We start from the raw sequence: 20,010 nt of genomic DNA, 5'->3' as shown, positions 1-20,010 counted from the left end.
GGAAAAGGAAACCAAAAAGAGATACAGGAAAATAAATTTTCCAGGCTCAGATCCCAGTTAACTGCACACACTGGGGGAAAGGGCTGCAGGCAGATTTTGTTCTTATTTCTTCCTGCTAAAGTCTAATGAGCTATGGCAGAGCAGGGAGAGGCTGTGGGGGAAAGCAGCCCTGGCATCAACACTGGGTGATCCCCAGCAGCCTCCAACCCTTTGGGAATGGGGCAGCTGGTCTGGCTGGGGAGAGAGGAGGGCAGCACCCACCACAGCACTGGGTGATGAGACCCTGCTGCTCCGTGGGAGCGGGGGGAGCAGCCAGCCCTGGCCTGACAGATCTAGGACATCCAAAAATAATCGATGGTGACACTGCAGCAAGGGGCAGGCAGTGGAAATGATGAGAAGTGACACTACCCCCGGGGGCTGCGGGCCACGTTGGCCCCAGAGGCAGCAGTGCCACAGGGAAGGGGACTGTGCTATGATGCAGCACTCAGGAGACTTCCAGGCACTTGCTGAGCAGCAGCCACATCCCCCTCATCACAGCAGCCCTTCCTGGCGCCTCCTCCACACCAGGGCTGGGGCCAAGGAGCTCTCCTGCCAGGACAGGCATGTCCCACAGGCATAATCTCACAGATGAGATTAGCAGCTCTTCTCAGCAGATGTGGACCCCTCTACAAGGCCGCAGCCTCCAGTGTTTACCTGGGGTGGGCTTATTCAGAGGTCTGCTGTTGCCTGCTCCTGAAAAGCATCATGAAAACAACTCTCTCAGCACGACAGGATCACCACAGCAAGGAACAATGGCTGGCACAGCTATCCCTATTGCTCGCAAAATGATCACTCCAGCGTCTTCCCTTCCCATCCCAGGACCTGACATGAGTGCTTGCAGCTCAGAGACAGGCTGGGAAGGGAATCTGTCTGTTTTTCACGTGCTTGTGGCACAAAGCAGGGAGGGAGGTTATGAGAGCACATCAGAAACTATTAACGCTCCGTCCATCCCTGTAAAGATGCAAACATTTTTGCCAGAAAGCAAACCCTTCAGCTACTGCAGCATCCCTTGGGAACTGTGGTTTGGGAGCACATGGCTCTGGGGCCAACTCCCATGACTCTGCCACAGACCCCAATTTTCTGTGCCTTTTCCCAACATCTCCCCGTTGGTAGCACGCAATCAAGCCTGAAGCATCTGGGACACGGGCACTCTCCTCCCAGCCCTCTCCCTCCCGCTGCATCTCTGCATTCCCTGATGTGGTGGGGCTCAGCAGTGATGGCGGTGCTCAGCCAGCAGGAAAGGATCGGGAGTGATGCACTTTCAAAATGCTCACTTATTACAATTATTACAGTGATTTGCTGAGTTCTGCGGGCAGCTGCCCTGTGCACCAGGAATTGCTCTGCAGCTGACAGGGGGAAGAAGGGGGAGTGATGCCTCCCCAGCTCCCTCTGCCAGAATCCCCCTCAGAGACCTCTGATGCCCTGTGTGACACAGGATGTGTGCAGTGCAGCTCTACACGTGGGTGCTGGTGAGGGGACACACCACACGTGGGCACCTGGCACCCCACAGGCAAACAGAGTTCGACCTGGGCAATCCCGTGCTGTGGATTCAAACAGTGCAGATGCAACATTGAGTCCTCATGCACACATCCCTACAAAAGCAATCAACAATGTGTTCAGGATGCTGCCTGTGGGATAGCATTCCTTTCCAGAAGGACACTAGCAGAAGAGAGTTAGTAGCTGAGGCATTATTCCAGTACACAGACTGTTTTCCTGGTACCTCTGTGCCTAACCCCTTCCCCCAGCTCCCACGCTCTTCACCTCCACAGCCAGAGGCAGGAGAGCTCCAGGTGCCCGGCTTCAGCACAGGCAAAGTGCCCTGAGAAAGCACAGCACAGCTCTGTGCCTGCTCCAACACGTCTCCTGGCTGGCCTTTGCCTTCCCTCCAGCTCTGCTTGGTGGGAAAGGCATAAGCTGATGTTCACAGAGGCCTCTGTCTCAGGGCTGGTAATCCCAGAGCAGACAAAGGCTGATATCAGTTTCGTGGGAGACCAAGCCGGAGCCAGCAGCTGGATCCTGCTGCAAGCAGCACCAAACCCCAAGCGACTGGGGCTTGGTCATTATCAGGCTGCTTGGACAAACATCATTATAATCTGGTCTATGCTTAACAATCAGTACAGCTGTTGATAATGAGCTGGAGAAATTGCCTCGTTCAGAGTCTGAAGCCAGGGAGACCACTGGACTTCCCATGGATCCTGATGTGTCACAGGTGCTGTCTGGACACCCGCTAAGAAGCCAAAGGCACAGCTCCCTGCTGGCAGTCCCTTCCCCAGGCACAGTGCTGCTTATTCCCCCATAGCAGCCACCCCTGCTTCCCCCAGCACCCATAGCCGTGTCCCCCTGACATGCTGTGCGCAGCTGGCAGCTCCAGGACACACCAGGGCCTGCTGTCCAACGCACAGCAGCTGGCTGGGATTCCCTCATCCATCAGGCAGCCCAGCACCTACAGCATCCTGCAGAAAGGAGCTCTACAGATCACTACACTGTTTTGAACATCCTTTTCACCAATTTTGATTTCCCCCAGTGCCTGTACAAACTTCTGCCTTGAATGGACTTGATGTCCCCCAGTGCCTGTACAAACTTCTGCCTTGATCCGTCATGGACCATACCATAACCCCCTCGGCCAGCCCCCTCCCAGACTGGAGGGTCCCAGTCAGCCAGGCTTGTCCCACACAGAAGCCACTGCCCTCTCTAAACCTCTTTCATTTTTTACTAACAGACCATGTTGATATGCCATAAATTTTGGCAATACTTAACAATTAGTTCCACTCTGTTCTCCCTCCTCACAGCTCTGCATTTTTATGTAGTCCCACAGAGACTCTCCCACTTCTCCCACTGCTGCTCAGTTCCCCTACAAGCCCCCTGTGAACAGCCCTACCACCAGCAGAACAAGCGCCTGAGTTTTCAGGCAGCAAGTACCCAGGTGCACCTTCAGCACCTGGAAGATGTAGAATGCTGCAGGAGGGCTAACCTCACACCCTGCAGAGCCCAGGGGCCCTCTGCAGCCTGTGCTCATCTTCCCCCCTTCATCACAGCTTCTGCCTTCAGGCTGGGCTGGACAGTGAGAGAGAAACCCTGAGAACTCCCCCACGTGCTGCCGGGGGGGAGGAGGTCACCATGCCCAGAGATGCTGCTACTCCCTATGGAGGCAGCCAGCTGTTTGCAGCAGCCAGGAAACCTCCAATTTGTCAAATACCATCTTCAGTCAAGTTCTGCTAAATACCCTCACTCCATGTAAAGCACAGTACTGTCAGCCAGGCTTCTGAGCCTCCCCTGAACTAATGAGACTCCACTCCTCTGTCTAAGTTGGCAGAGATAAGCCACAAAGCTACTTCTGTGTCATGTCTCATTTTCCCTCTGCTCCTTATTCTCCCACAGGGCCATCCTGCTGCAGCACCACCAGCAACACCAATGGAGTTGAACACCACATGGCAGTTTTCAAAGCTCTACCCAAGCTGCTGGATGCTGCTGCCTCTCCCTTGGCCCACCAGCTCCTTAGGAGGAACACTTGTCAAACAAATTTTTCCTGAAAACTATCTTGGGCCAAGAATGGGCACCAAGAATTCCCTGGGGAGCTCCCAGCTTTCCCAGGCTGCCCTTCCATCACCTCAACTCCTCCTCCCCTCACTTGTGGCACCAGGAGTCTGTCCCCAGACCTTGCCTGCCAGACAAACCTGCCCAGACATTACTCCTTCACGTACCCATAGGGTGATAAGGGTGATAAAAAGCTTGCTGGGCCGCCTGATTTACACAACTAAAATGACAACTGATAGAGGGATCAAAGGCAGTCAGGAAGGAAGAGGTCCCCTCTGGATGGGCATACTGAAAAGGAAAGTGAATAGTCTGGGTCCTTGTTCTCCCTTCTCCTCTTTGCACTGCTCTGCAAGTCTCAAGACCATTTCATGCTGGCATTGTCCTCATCCTGGCAGCTCCTTCTAAGCCTGAACCTGCTTGTCCTCTTTGTGTAACTTTCCCCTCACTTCCCCCTTGCAGAACCATTCTGATGGATCAAGCACTGCTCCAGCTCCCCGGGCCTGGCCACACCACATTAAAACAGGATTTATGAGCCTTGAGCACAGACAAGAGTTATGCAGTCTGCACTTCTGCGTGCTGCATACCAACTCCCCAGCTGGTTTAAATCAGATTAACTCCACTGATGTAAGACATTTAAGGCAAGAGTATTCCATGATTTACACCAGCTAAGAAGCTGTTATATTATAACTTGGCAGCTGCAGGTTTTAGATGTGAAGTTTTTTGGGCAAAGATCCCAAGCAACAGTAAACGACAGAGCAGCTGAGTGGCAAACCCCATTTAACCTCAGTGCAATGTGCATGCAGCCAGCACATGTCCCACAAAAGTCCCTCAAAAAATAAAAATAACCTGGTGTTCAGTTTTTAGTGCCACCGGTCTGCAAAGTCAATGCCCCATCACAATCCATAGATTCCAAACAAATCACAAAATCATGATACTGTGCAAATGCCTCTCTTCAAAAATAATATATTTAGTAAACTAAAGCCAGGGGTACAAAGGTCGCTTGCTACTGAAAAAAAACCCTATAGACTGATTAAAGCAAATGCAAATGAACACACCACAGAGTTTAATATTCAGATCAGGGCCTTCATTTCTGCTAGAGGATGCTCAAGCTTCCAATCAAATCTGGATTCCACAAAAAAGTGGCACTAATGCTATGGAGCCAGATGTGCTTGGAGAGGTGCACAAAAAGACACAGCACTCAGGGCAGAACACAGCATTCAAGGCAGAAGAAATGGCAAAGAAATACACCAGGAAAATGGTAATACTGCCTGAAAAAGAGGGCTTGGTCCTTTCTCCTACAACTTAGCAAAGTGGTTTCTTCAGACCAGTAGATACTGCTTGTCAGAGTCAGGAGGGCAGCAAGAGCCCAGTGCCATTCCCACATCACCTGCAAGCAGAGCTGCAGCCTTTCCTGGTGCCTCTCGTTCAGTGCTGGCTGCGCAGGGAGGAGCCCGGTGAGCCCCGCCAGCCCCATAAATCACCAGGCACCCAGCACAGCAAACCTGACCTCCCTTGCAAGGGAAATATAAATCAGCTTTACTAGCAGCTTCTGAAACAAAAACTAAACTCACGAAACTGTAAAAATGCCTCTTTAAACATCCTGTGCCCCAAACAGACCATTGAAAGCCCTGTCAGGGTGAGGGAGAGCAAACAAGCTTTCCAAGAGATGAGGGCTGATGAACTGAGAAAAGGCATTTCAGACTGAGCAGCTTCTTGCTGGCAGGCAGCACGACAGGGATATCTTTAGCACACAGCAAAGACAGAGTAGGGAATCAGGAGGAGTGAATTAGGCAGCATTAATACCATCATTTGTATGCAGTGTACTTCAAAGCGTTCACAGTGCAGACAGCACCAGACACACACAAAATTACCCAAGTCTGGGGGAGAGCCATGCAGAGAACATTTGCTGGAGCCCACAGAGTAACGATCAGTGAGCTTGGACGGGACCCTCAGGGCCACCACTGCCCCACTGTTTAATGAGTTGGCGCGGGAAGGCCATGCCACGAGGACAGGGGCAAATCCACAAAGGACAGAGGAAGTCTCATGAAGCAGAGCAGAGATAGGAGCTCCTAAGGAGAGCCAAACTGGGACAGGACTCAGCAGGGCCACAGGGGAGGTGTATCTGCTCACATCTCAGCAACAGTGCACCTGAGATCCATGGCAGGAAGTCTGGAGGCAGTATTAGAGCTGGGCAGAGGCTCCAAATGCCAAGGAAGCTGCTGGTGCCAGTGGTGCTAGCCCTGGGAACATGCACACATGTGGGAACAGGCCACCATTGCATGACATCCACAAGCAGCTTTGAGAGGCTGGTCACCTCCTCCTGGGCCAGATGTATGGCCAGGCAGGGTCCCGAGGCTCCTTGCCATGACCTGCAGCCTGCCATGCCCAGGGAGGACATGTGACCAGCCCAGAAAAGGATGCTGCCACCACTGGTGCATCAGGCCAGCCAGGCAGCTGGCAGGGAGAGCCCAGGGACAAGCAGGGCTGCAGGATCTCCAGTGAAGGGGTTTGGAGCCCAAGGACACAAAACCCTACTTGTGCAACCAAAGACTAGACAGCACCCTGGTTCCATGAGAGGCAACTGCACACAGCCAGGGGAGGAAAATAGCATCAGCTGAGCCGAGCCCCTTCTGCCAGCTGCCTTGTTTTCCTGCAGAGTTCTTGCTGTTTCTGCACTTGATAACAGCAGAGGCACAATAAGGAAACTTAAGTGACCGGTGGCTGCTAATCAGCAAAGCTTTCCAAAAGCTCCCTAAAGCCACGAGGAAAGACTCAACAACTACTCTCGGCTGATACTCAAGAGTGCACAGCTACACCACAGACACACAGCACCGATTTCTGCTGGCACCACAAGGGGAAGAGGGCTGTAAACACACACAGAACAGGCCTGCTTGCTCCTGTCTCACCTCTCCTATCATCTCAGGGCATAAAGCAGGGCCAGCTGCCATGTGACAAGGAGAATCTCCTGTCACTCATGCCAGTGGAGACCTGGCTGAGGTCTTGGACTGGTAAGTCCATCACTCTGCAGAAAGGAGCAGAATCCTAGGAGTCCATCCCAAAAGTTTATTAACATTGTATTTCAAATAGCACCGGATAACATCTCTGTGCAGAAGAGAAAGAGAGCCTGTGCTGCTGGAGACAGCACAGCACAGACCTACCTTTGGGCATGATGCGATGCATTGCAACTGACAGGAAGAAGATGGAGTCGCTGTAGTAGGTCCCCGATCCAGCACTGAAGTGTTTCTGCATGGCCTCAACGATGGGAAACAGCTTTTCTGTCAGCTCATTCACATCATGGACGATAACCTGGCAGAGACACCAGAAACACCACTCAGCCATTGCTCCTGGGGACAGGCCCAGCTCCAGCAGCCTCTGCCCAGCCCCCACCAGCATGGGGAGAGGGGAGGTTGGTAAAGCACAAACAGCAGCTGCACAGAGGGGCCTGCCTGCCCCGGCCCCTGCACATGCTCTTGATGCAAGAACTGGCCAAGTGCAGGGAAAGGGGGACTATCACAGCCATTTTGTAACTGTAAGATGGGCAGAGACTTGAATCCCCTCACACGACCAAGTGTGTTGCATGTTTTGGGCTGTTTCTCTGGTCTGTTCCCACTGCCTGATGCAAGCACATATCTGGGCTCCCATACAGAGTCCATCAGAAGAGGCAACAGTTTGCTCCAGGCTCTGGTGTGCCGCTGTTTAGAGCCAAGCCAGAGCACATCACTTACCCTGAGCACCAAGGCTTGCTCCCTCCTACAGAAGCAGGCTGTGACAGGGCCAGGGACACAGCCCAGATTTGCTGCTCCTCAGCCTGGCATGGAGGCAAGCTCTGCAGCACTTCCCGGCGGGGCTGCAGGGGGAAAGGGAGGACAGGCCACAGCATGCTGATGAAAATCCAAACATCAGGAGCTACAGCAGAGCAGAGCAACTTCTGTAGATGGATCTCAGCCTGCCTGTGCTGGAGTTTTGCTGGGGCTCAGCCAGCACTGCTCCGCATCCCTCAGCCCTGCGGGAGCCCATGCACCAGCACGGGCCCTGGCATGCCTGTGCCAGCTGTGGTTGTGTCCCAGAAACAGGAGCAGCCCCAAATGCACCTTGCCAGCTACTGACATTTTACAAGCTTATAATTTATTTTGGTCAAAGTCCAACGGACAGGAACTTTCATGCAGCTTGTTATACCCACAGAAGGATACAGGTCACTGAATCACACAAGATAATGAGAGGGATTTTTAGGATAATTAAGAGAGATGAGGGACATGACCCTGGCGCAGATAAGGGGGAGTGCAGGAATTTGAGTGTGGAGACTTGGGGCCGTGCTGCCTTCTTCAGGTCAGGGAAAGCAGGAAAAGCCCTGCTGGAACTAAAGTCTGGCGAGGACATGACATGACAGCAGTACTTGAATTTTGTACAGGAGAACCTATCGCCCTTGCTTGAGGGATGCCAAGACACTTCCATAAGCTGGCCCGGCCTTCAGCAGGGAACACAAACCACAATCTTTGTAGGTTGCTTTCAAACTAAACTATTTCAACAGTTCTGCAGTTTCACTTCTTTTCCCTACTAAAACTTCATCTGCTTCAGAATATGGGGCCCTGCACTATATACTTAAAACATGCAGGATAGAGCACTTGCTTTCTAAATTTTTTTTTAATTAAAAAAAAACCTAAACCAAGCCAAATGCTTCAGAGGAGAAGGTGGCTCTGGAGCCTGTGCTAGTGCAATGACCATCCTCTCCTTGGGGTGCACAAGTGGCTGCGCTGATGCTCAGCTGGTGCAGAGATTGAGGCAGTGAGCAGTCTGGAGCTTCTCCTTCCACAGCTTTTTGCAGAACACGTTGCCCAGACCAACACGCTCTCATTGCAGAGTGGAGCTTGCTGGATGCAGGGCTGTGCTCATGGCACCCACGGCATGCTGAACACGCTGAGGTGATGGGCCTGTCCTGGCACTGGCCAGGATGGCTGAGCCTAGGGCAGGGCAGTGCTGGAGGACGGGCACAGCTGAGGCCCTGCGAGGTCCTGGGGAGGGCACCCTAAACCCCACGCTGGGCCCTGGCCCGTGCCATCAGCCGGGCGCCGCAGGAGCCCTGGCGCAGGCTCCGTGGCCAGCATGGCCCTCGCAGGGCGGCCCCGCTGCTGCTGTCCCGGCTGCTGGGCTCGGAGCCAAGGCCTGCAGCAGAACAGCAGGAAAAACACAGAACAATGCGTTCCAGGAAAGCGCGTTGGGAGAGCTCACTGGCAGCCACACCTGGCTTTGGGCAGCACGGCACAGTCCCCAAGATACTGCAGGGGAGGAAACTCTGTTACCATTAGGCAGCACCTCACCCCAGCCCTGCAGGTTGTGCCATCGCAGTGACAGCGGCCGCGCCGAGCAGGACAGCAGCCAAAAGTGACCAAACAAGCAAACCAGCACTACTCTCCAGGTGCAAAGGCACTGACAGCCTGTTCACGAAACTGAGCGCTACCAGCACAAGGATGTGCAATGCTCTGCTCCCAGCCCAGCTTGGCAGGGGCAGCTTTGGGGTCTGGCTAGGCTGGAGAAGCATGGAAGAGAAATACAGCACCTGTAACCACCCTTCTGCATCCAGCAAAGGCAGCCTGAGGTGTGTAAAGTACACAGAAAAAGGGGAAAAATGCCAAACCAATTCCAGTCACCTCTGAAGTGAGCACACTGCCAAGCATCAGTGGACAAAATTTATAGGAGAAATAATCCTGAAACTCCAGACACAGCATCATCTGCCTTTCCACTCCTGCCAAAGAAAACAGGAAAAACATGTCTTTTGCCCAGTCTTTTGTACTTCTGCAAAGCAAACTCCTGAGCAGCTGAATTTTGCTCCTGCAGCCACAGGCCAGGCAGCCTCTCTGGAACTGTGAAGGCTTCTTCCCTCCTCATTGCTGACTTTAGCACAGCTTGTTAATCTGCTGCTAATTTTGTACTTCGTTATTTATTTGTGTAACAGCTCTTAGTAAATCCCTGTGGCTAAATCCGACCACGTTTGCTGAGGACATTAAGAAAAGTTCGAGGGGTTTCCTGTGCAAGCACACTTTTATAAACACGCATCCCACACTGATGAAAGACCCTTTCTACTGAGAAAAAACAACCTGCATTTCTTTTTCCTTTAACTTTCCCTCCTTCCCATGTCGATCATCCTCGCAGGTCTCCGTAAGTGTGGCGTGATGGCAGCCCAGTTACATCCACCCCAGCAGCGTCCTCCGGGGGGCTCATCTGAACAGGAAACCAGGATGAGCGGAGAGCCGAACGCGTAGTTCGTGTTATTATGGCAGGGAAATGGAATCAGTAAGAGATAGGAACCGTAAAAGGAGTCGCAGCACACAGCATGGAGCGGCAGGAAACGGGGTGAGCTGGTGCTCTGTGTAAGCACAGTGTCGGCCGAGGCTGGCCCAGGCTCGCTGCCGGGCACCTCCCGCTGGCCGGAGGTCGGCAGAGGCGGCAGAGATCCCCCTGCCACCCGTGTGCGGGACACGCTCTCCGCGTGGAGCGCACCGAGGCCCCGCACGGGCAGCGCGGCCGCGGGCCGGGCCCTCCCACCCGCACACGCGGAGCACGAGCGCCCTCTGCCGCCGCCCGGCTGCGCTCCCGGCCGCACATCTGGGGCACATCTGGGGCACATCTGCACGGCCACGGGAGCGGCCACGCAGCGACTGCCCACGCCCGGACAGCCCTGCCCGGCCGGGCAGCGCCACACCCACCGCCTGCAGCCCACAGCCCCTCTGCCCCCACTCTGCACACTGGCCCCGGGCTCCCCCGGCTGCTTCCGTCTCCAGGAGACTTTGAAAGTTACTGAATCTGGCTAGGGAGAGAGAAAAGCCGCCCACAACCTCCCCCAAAAGTTATGATCCATATCTGACTCGGGGCTTCACTCTAACAGAGAAGCCAACTGATCCCAGCTTTGCTAGGATGGGAGGGCAAGGGCAGCTCCAAAAGCTGGGCCTGAATCACTTCCTCATGAAGAAAAGGTAAAGTTCAGGGTGTTTTATCAGTCTGGCCTTAGAGGCTCCAGCTGCCCCCTGAGCACTTTATCAAGCCTTATATCTGGGCCTGTGCTAGGAAAACAGCATAAGAAGCAGGAGAGTGTTCTGCACACACCAGGAGGAGCAGGAAACATGAGGTCTCAGGATAGAGATGGGTTACTGCTGGAGATAGCTGAGCGTGAGGATCAATCATCTTCAATATTTTAGCAGCAGCACCAGAAGTCCAAGCTAGGCATAAGTTTCCCACTGGTAAAGAAGAGGAATGGGGTAGGCTACAACAAGAATAAAGAAGTGCTGTCACCTGCTGGCGTTCCAGAAACTGGCACAGGATTAGGACAAGGCTGCATGCTTGAGAAGCAGAACAGTCTCTGCTCTGTACCTAAAAGCAGAAAAATGGACTGGTCCAAAACACTGGCAACCACAGGCTAGCCAGTGAAACCAGGGTGCATCAGGCTCTGCCAGGAAAGAGGGAAGCAGCTGTCCCACTGAGCAGATCTCAGTGAGGTGAGACCTCACCTGAGGCCTCCAGATCATGCTGCCTGCTTACACCCTGGAGACCTGCTCTGGTGCCAGACATACTCACCAAGCCACGAGCCAGGTTTCACTGTGACTCCACAGGCACCTGCAGACAGGGGCCAATTCACAACAGACAAATCACTTGACACCTACAACTCCAACTCCAGTTGCTCTGCAGAAATGAGGCTGGCAAGGGTGTCTGCTGAGAAGTTTGTTTCCCACAGGGGCAGATGGCAGTAAGGCAGCCACCCACACAAAGGGGTGACTGCAAGGGATGTGCATACCATAGTGGCCTCGGGGTCCTCCCACTCCAGGGGACATAATACCACAAACCTGGGTTGGGCACCACATCAGCACTGCACCACCATGGGGTAGTCAGTCCATCCTGCTGCAGAGTGCAAGAATCCTCCTGAGGGAGCTGTGCGCACCATCCAGACAGCCAAGCACTGCTGCACAGTGTGGGTCTCCCATCACAGCTACCTGACTTGACTGAGGACCAGCACTAGGAAAGGACTTATTGAAAACCAGTGGTGGAATTATTGGCCAGGAAAGTGTGTGTATGAAAAATGTTCAGGTCACACTTCTAGTTTCATGTAAGCAGAATTCAGCTAATATGAAATACAGGACTTATGAGCAATAGAAGTTACAGCAGGACAAGAGGACACTTCCAAGCAATGCTCTGCAGCAGCACCTCAGGACAGGAGAGTCAGGTTACCTGGAATCTCTGAACTTAACACCCCTCCAGTTTTCAGATACCCGTTTAATGCAAAGGAAAGCCTGACCTTGCATAAACTACACTGGCTGTGGATTTGGGAGGCAGAACCATATCCATGGAAGTAGGAACATTTGCACGTGGATGCACTCCAGCCCCTGCAGGCTCTCCATTCCTGCTCTCAAGAGTCACTAGTAGCAGGCCAACCTTCTCTCCCGATCAGGAACCCATCGAGATACAATACAAACACACGTCCTTGCGTAGAGATGCTGAAAAGCATGACCAGCAGGGCCTGCAGGAGAGCAGCACCGCTTAGAGCAACTGCTCCTCTCCAGCTCAGCTGGTGTGCCGGAGGTGCTCAGTCCCAGCTAAGAATCTGCTGCCCAGGCCACGCTGCTGCCCAGTCCCAGCTAACAATCACTGGGCTGCACCAGGACAGCCCCCCGCAGGCAGCAGCGGTGGGGACACAGAACAAGCCCCTCAGGACTCTCGAGACAGCGGGAGCTCCTCCGGCAGAGAGCGGCAGCGAACCGCTCTGCTGGCAGCCGCCACACGGGTCGCTGGCTGAGGCAGCTCCTTCCCGCTGGGCCGCTGTTCCCCCGGCAGGCCCGGCCCGCCCCTGGCCCCCCGCGCACCTGGTGGCGGAAGGCGGCGCCGCGCAGCAGGTCCCGCAGCAGCCCGAGGCCGATGTCGCGGCTGGCGCCCTCGGTGACGAGGTGGAGGTGCAGCACGTCGGCGGCGGCCAGGCGGCCGTGCCGCAGCAGCGAGCGCAGCGCCGCCCGCGCCTTGTCGCGGAGCGCGGGGTTGCGCTCCGCCTTGGTGAACATGAACAGGAGGTGCAGCCCGCGGGGCCCCGGGCCGGCCGGGGCGGGCGGCGTGGCGCGCAGGCGGCGGGTGGCGCTGGAGAAGGTCTCGCCGCCGCCGCCCAGGTAGTAGAAGGCGCAGACGGCCAGGGCCGCGGCCGCCGCCAGGGCCGCGGGCTGCGGGCAGCGCGGGCAGCCCCGGCGCGCCGAGCCGCGCAGCGCCGCCATGGCGGGGCGGCACCGCCCCCGGCCGGCCGCAGGGCGGGGACAGCCCGGCCCGCCCCAATGACACACCACACACACTGCGGACACGTTTGAGATACAAAGTCTACAGCCGTACATAACGCGAAGGAGGGCGGAGTATACAGTCTGTACAATTACAGCTAAAGGGGGGGAAGGGTTTTTTTTACATTTTACTGCTGGAATGCTTAAAAAACACCGAGTACAGAGGAACGCGTGGAGGGAAAAAAAAAGTTCATTACTTCGGAGAAAGTAACGTCTCTGCTTGAGGAAACGATGATTTAATGGCGATTTCTGTCAAAACGTGGAAAACTTAGGCTCCTAACAGAAAAGTGAGTGGAATTTTTCCTCCTCTGTCATCTCCTTCCATGGGAAGAGAAACAAGAAAATACTGTATGCAGAAAGATAAAGCGAGCACATGAAAGGGTATATACCAAAGTGGTACACTCATCCTTTTCCCCAGTAGTGCCTCTCCAGAGTTGTCCCTGTTTTAAAACCGTGCCTTTGTGTAAGCACAGGAGCAAGGCATGTTGGCTGTCAGGATGCACAAGCTACAAACTCCAACTTGGGAAAAAGTGTCCATAATGAATGGGGCAGAGATTGTAGCCTGAAAAATTGATTCTCAAAATACTTTGTGTATTGAAGAATCAGAATAATCAGCTAAGTCCTTTTGATACTGTAAAAATATCATGTCCTTTGTACTTACATATTATTTGCAGTTTCATCAAAGGGTCGTTTCATAGTCACTGTGTTATTTGAGATTCTCAAGATGAAGCAGCAGAGGTAACATTCACAATTTAAAACAGATGGCTGCAGAGAAGCACCGAAGTCCTGGAAACATGACACCAACCCTCCGCTAGTTCTAGTTCTCACCTTTTTAGTTTAGTGCTACAAAGTTTATGCTCTATCCAGGAGACCTAGTAATTCAGACAACACATGTGTACTGATGTCATAATGCAAAACAGGAGAAATTTCCTCTTGTACAGGGATTTGCTGACAGCAGTTGGAAGGTCTGGTTGCATTTTCTAAAACTATTTCAGCTCAGTATACAAACAGGTAAAATATAAAACCCCACAGAGTGAAAAATGCAGTATTAATACAGGATCCTTTAGCACTGTAACATTAAAAGCCACGAATGGTACAATCCAAAATCTCCAAAATCATTGAAAGACTGCCACTGATAGCAGTGACTTCCTGGATGAGATCCTAATGGGCAGAGAGGCTCAAGTCCACAATGTACTAATGAGCACCTGGAACACATATCCATCCGATTGCAATGTGGGCTGTTTGTGAAAGCAAAGAAATACCTCTACAATCCAAATTCACCTTCACCCAAATTCATGTGATCAAATTCCAACTGTCTAACACAGGTAGTGGCATAATTCAATATGGTAATTCAGAAATTTAAGTTTATATGCACTGTAGTGACACTAACATAAAACATGAAATCTTATGAACAGTCAAAACAATTGATACCACTAAAGAGCCACCACAGACACTGTTTTAACCAACGTGCAGTGGACCCACATTACACCTCTGAAATCAAGATGCATTAGAATGTAAGTTGAGTTCCAAGAAACTTTTGGAACACATGATCTATAAATAGGAAAGATATCATACTATCCTTCAATGGGCTATCTAATATAGAAAATTACTAAAAATACATGTGAAAGATGGTTTTAAAATGTGTTAGGAATCTTCTGCTTTGTCCCTCACTACTATATTTCACACCTAAAGAGAAACGTGAACTGGAATTCAACCTTCCCATTGCCTGGTACAAAGCACAAGATGTTAACCCACATGGAACCTTACTGTCTACTATTCCACTTAGACTACCTTTGTAACAGAGATCGAAGTTTCCTAATATTGATGAGCAGAATATCAGCATGAGTCAAAACTCAATATGGAACCCAGATCTTCAGAGCTGTGGTGATTATCACACTACTGAAGGCTGAATCTGTGAGTCACAGAGGCCCTGGAACACGGAGCCTGCCAGAGCCTGGTGAGACTGAGCCATCCAACTTAATGGTACATTCATTTCTGCTGATAAGCAACATGTTACCATTGCCCCTGACCTGGAAAAGGCTTTAACTGAGTGCAGTTTATACTGGCCATTCTACCATACCCGAAAGGACAGGGGAACAAGGCTGAGGATCACAAGTGACACACCTACTCCCTAAGCCATTGAAACTCCAGTGCTCCTGACAAGTCACACTGCCTGTCAGTCAGGTGGGATTCATCCTTTAGCACAGACAGATCGACACGGCTTCCCAGACAGATGAGAGTCAGGAACACAACACATGGATGTGCAGAGCTGCAGGGAAGCAACTTCTTAGTCAAGAGAAATCATCCTGCAGAATTTGTCACAGAGATTTTGTGGCCAGGGAGGAAGTCACCTGTGAAGATTTGAAATAAGTCTCTCAGACCTGTTCTCCAGCAGCCTGGACTGAGACAGCAATTATGCCACTACTAAGCTTTAGGCAGCTTTACATCCCAGCAAATCACACTGCCTGCCAGCCAGGCTGGGAAAGATAAACATCTAGAAAAACCTATGTCTAAGGTGTATATTATGCAGTCATATCTTACATTGTCCCATCTGTATACCAGGAATTTTACTTTCTCTAAGATCTACTAAAACACCCATTTGCTGGTAAATACTGCTGATTAGGAAGTATATTATCATTTCATAGGCAGCTATTTAAAAACCAACTTACTAAAAATTACTGCTTACAGGTGATATTCTTAAGTTTCTTATTATTCAGACTAAATGTGCACTTTAAGTGGGCAGAATCTGCTCTTCCTACCATAATCAGACCACATACAAAGCAAGAACTGTCTTGTAAGATTATTCTGGACACTTCTACAACACTACTAATTTTGTAGCAATAATAATATGCAGACTATTACACATTTGATGCAAAATTATAAATGTTTGAAATACCTTCTTAAAACTTAACATGCCAGAAAGTTTAACTTTACCATAGTTTGCAGATTTCAATTTGTTTTATCCCAGTTTTGCTTATCTTTCCATGGAGAAAAGCCAATTCATTTCCTAAATACACTTAAACAGCAGGTTAACAATGCCACAGCTGTTAGGATTACTGAAAACTCACATTGATGCTATGTCACCTCAAAACTCTGCTTCAGCTGTCTCCATAGGGCAGACAAATAGAGGATAAAGAATTGCATCTGCTGATTTGATGTTCAAGAGGATTATTATCTAGGTATAAATAACCTGATATATAAGCATATATCTAGAGACACCATTTATACATGGACAAGGGCAGAGTGGGGCTCACTACTGCATAAAGCAAATTGTCTTGCTGCACTCACAACACAGTTGGAGACTGTGCTCATTCATTACTTGAGAGAAATATGCACTGAAATTCTAGTTTTTCCTGTGCTCACCTTAGTTTAGGCAACACATAAACATACACATCATTGCAAATTATACAAGGGCTACTGCTTCCTGATAGAAGGGATTGATTGCCCTAAACTTAGAGCGGCTGCAAGACATGAGACTTTTATACTGAGCTTAGGGCTTGTAGTGAGAACAGCTAAAAGTAGAAATAGCCTTTGTACAACTATTCTACACAAACTTTGTTGGCTCAATATTTACTTTCATGTCTCAAATTTCAAGTTTTCACGTCAAAATACTACAAACAAACCCCACATCATGTCCAAAAGGATTGTTTATTTTTCATGAAAGGTTCCACATGCTCATTTAGCAGGATACTTGCTGCACTGAGAGTTTAATTTAAGAGGAAAAGAAAAAAAAGGAAAATAGACTGCTCTTAGGAATTTGGTCCCCAGGATATATCCCTTTGTGACTGACCTGCAGTCACTAGCATAAAGGCCAGCCTGGTGCTAGAGCTTCCACTGTGAAAGAGCTTGCAAAAGAGCAGGAGTTACCACATCTGCTAAGAACAGCCTACCTCTAACCAGAGTCACTGCAGGAACAAGAGAATCTGTTGAGCTGCAGTCCCACAAATGGAAGGACAACTCAGTAAATCGTTGTCCAAATTCCCTTCCAAACAGTCCCAGAAAATGCAACCCAGACCTTCTTGTCAGAGGCACATTCTTTATGGCGACGGGGGGACAGATGACGGTGCTGGCCTGGGCAGCAGAGCTGCTGGGAGTGCCCTGCAGCCGGAGCCCGCAGCGCTCCAGCCCCGCTCTGCCACCCCCGAGCGCCAGCTGCAAGCCTGGCCGTGGAACAGGGGCTGCTTTACACTCAGCTAGCAGGGACTCAGGGGCTTGAAAATCTTCAGCTGCTGAGGTATATGTACTGGAGAACATAAACCAACTCATACACTTCCCCAGCTACCACAATCTAAAGCTACATTGGAGTGGTCATTTTATCCAAACTATCTAACAAAATGCATACAATTCATTCTGTTAAAGTAAAAAAAGACTTGCACTACAAGCTTCAGGTTCTTTTCCTTCTTGACACTTAAGACTTCTGGGAATCTGACTGCTGGAAGCGGTTTAACTTCTCTGGATTATTTGATGCCATTTGAGAAAAATCACGAAAAATGTCCTGATAAATTTCATCTCCTAGGTGGAAAAGAAAAGAGAAACAGTTTTAAACATTTGTAATAGTCAACATCACCCACCATTGCACAAATGCCCTACTGTGCTGTCAATTACTGTGTAACACTTAATTAATGTATGAACACTGCTTCTAGATGGAGTGATGCTGATGTGAACTCTGAGGGACTGGTTACTTGCATGCATGTTCTGAAGAAGCAAATTAAACAAAGCCAAACAATACCTGAAATAGTACCTCACAGGCAGCCACACAGAGGAAAGTTCAGAGTTAGAAAGGAAAAGTTAAAGCACTTTAAAGCAACTTAAAAAGAAAAAAATATTTATTAGCCGTTGAAGAATAAAATCCTTGTTTTTGCAAGGAACTGCTAACCAAGATTCTCTACAGAAAAAAAGAATTTTGGCATAAATGAAGATTTACTTGGAAACGGAGATCAGAATTCTTACAGCGAAACAGAATTCTCCATGAAAGAAACAATCAGCAAGAAATAATATATATTAAAAAAGCAATCTTAAATAGATAGATAATTGTTCATAAATTACTTTTGTCTATCACTTCAGTAAAAATAAAATTTCTACATTCATTTCATCTACATCTTTCATTACATTTTTCAGTTTGATCTATAAGAACAATAATACTTCCCCTAAAAATCTTTTTTTTATTTTTTTAATCTTCACCCTTTGTGCTTAAACACAATCCTACTACTAGAACATATTCCAAAATATGTTCCTCCCCTTCCCTCCCTGTCTACACAGGAAAACACATTCAGGAGTCATTCTTTTGCCACTTTAAAATGCACTTTTTTTCATTCATTTTCACATTCTTTCATCTACTGGAGCATTTTGGGCCTTGAGCTCAAGCTCTGTTTTAAAACAATAACCATATCCTTTCGTCTTCAAAAGGAATTAACTGCATCAAACATTGGGTTGGATCAGGAGCTATGTAGCCATCCAAATTTTAGTCTTCCCAACGCAGATGGCCACACAGGACACAAGATCCCAGCACTACTGTTTCTTGCTGACAGCTTGATTAATAGCATGACAAAGAAATCAACCCAAAATCTCTTTCATCATGTACATTGAATATGAAGAATTTTTTTTCTAACATGATTGTGGAAGAGAAGAATGTTTTTGTGCTTAAAAGTTTGCACTACTGGGAAAAGTGACATTGTTTTGTTTTTCAATTTTTTAACGCACATTTGCAATGTTAAAACTATCATTCCTTTGGAGATGAGACTTCATTCTTTTAAAAACATTTTCACAAATAATAATTGACCTTCCAGAAATATTTAACAGGGCAGTAACACAATTCTTCCCAGACTTTAAAAGATGAATACATTCAATACTGCTCTACTAGGAAAAGTCAGTTCTAGAGAAATTCCCTTTTGGTTTTCAGATTTAATTTCAAGTATGGTGTCCCTGCCCATGGCAGGGGGGTTGGAACTAGATGATCTTTAAGGTCCCTTCCAACCCAAACCATTCAGTGATTCTGTGTTCTAGAGATGAAGCAGGCACAGGACAGGTTTTATTGTAACAGCCTGTGAGAACTTCTTGCTCTGGGAGACCAGCACAGAATGGAGCTGTAACATTCACCAAAAGAATAGCAATGAAGGGCAAAAGCAGAATTAGGCTTCTGTGATAAAAGCAATTATGCTTTTAACACAGAAGTGGGCTCCACTGTTGAATGAGAGCTGCAGTTCAAGTTGCCACACTTGGTTCTTTCAAATTAACTTGAAAGAAGAAAAAGCTATTTTTGAAAGATACATTGTGGCTCTGGCTTTGTCTCTATTACATAAGTATTACATACAAAAATAGACTAAAATAAAGTGCTCCTTTAGTTTGTACATTGCATTAATATGCTTAATACTGTAAACCTTATCATTATTTTAAAATTGTACTTTAAAATTGAATTCTGGAAGTTCCCTTTCCAAGCAATGTTTTCCCTAAAGTGCAGGTTATATGTACAAAAATACTGTAACACTGCTTTACCATTTCACACCAGAGTAACTCAAAAGGCACACGTCATACATTCAAGAAAAGGTAGGAAGAAAAAGTAGCAATGCTAATATCAAAGAGTTAGCAAGACGTACTGTAGCACCAGGAGATGAGCACTCAAGTATTGTACAGAAACAGCACTACTGTGCATATGGCTTCTACCACCAGAAATAACTTTTTAAAGCTGGTTGCAGCTAGTTCCCATTCCAGGAATGCTTTGGAAGACCAACTGTACCTTGCAAAGCAATATATTTATTCTCTCAGTAGCTCAAACCAGCCATATTTCCTTAAATTATAAATTTTGATGCCATTAGCTACATGAGCAATTGTTTATCAGCTGCATTGCTAGAGCTGAGAAGTAGGCAGTTGGCTTCACTCTGATGACAGCAACCGCATACAAATTTCTTCTAGAATCATAATTTTGGAACACTGGAGTTCTAAAGTAAGGGCAGTGCAGATAATTTAACATGCATAAGGAGTGAAAAAGACCTGCATTCCTTAAAACCACAGAAAGGTGTGACACCTCATGACAGCAGAGAGGTTCTGTGCTTACACTGACACAACCCTTCTATAGCAGACAAAAGCATTCCAAACACTCTAATATTGACTCCAACTTTTAAAATAAACTGCACCAAGTACC

At 49.1% G+C, this 20,010-nt stretch overlaps 2 protein-coding genes across 9 annotated transcripts in view; both read right to left on the bottom strand.

Moving 5' to 3' along the window:
- XXYLT1 (xyloside xylosyltransferase 1) overlaps positions 1-12,851 on the bottom strand; it is a 33,569-nt gene extending 20,718 nt beyond the window's left edge. The window contains exons 1-2 of the mRNA XM_038146552.1: positions 12,420-12,851; positions 6,732-6,879 (exon numbers count right to left, since the gene is read on the bottom strand). Of these exons, the coding sequence (XP_038002480.1) occupies positions 6,732-6,879; positions 12,420-12,815 (544 nt within the window). The 5' untranslated portion in view covers positions 12,816-12,851. The remainder of the gene's footprint in view (positions 1-6,731; positions 6,880-12,419) is intronic.
- A 45-nt stretch (positions 12,852-12,896) lies between these two features.
- Positions 12,897-20,010, bottom strand: part of ACAP2 (ArfGAP with coiled-coil, ankyrin repeat and PH domains 2) — a 63,863-nt gene continuing 56,749 nt past the window's right edge. For 7 of the 8 annotated variants that reach the window (XM_038146547.1, XM_038146550.1, XM_038146545.1 and 4 more), the window contains one exon: positions 17,165-17,384. In XM_038146547.1, the coding sequence (XP_038002475.1) occupies positions 17,281-17,384 (104 nt within the window). In that variant the 3' untranslated portion in view covers positions 17,165-17,280. Of the gene's footprint in view, positions 17,385-20,010 lie in introns of all 8 variants that reach the window. The other variant, XM_038146543.1, reaches the window with a different exon arrangement.

Source organism: Motacilla alba, chromosome 9 (genome assembly GCF_015832195.1).
Source record: "Motacilla alba alba isolate MOTALB_02 chromosome 9, Motacilla_alba_V1.0_pri, whole genome shotgun sequence".
NCBI classification, from domain to species: Eukaryota; Metazoa; Chordata; class Aves; order Passeriformes; family Motacillidae; genus Motacilla; species Motacilla alba.
Note: the sequence above shows the minus strand (reverse complement) of the source record. Positions and strands in the feature narration are given on the sequence as shown.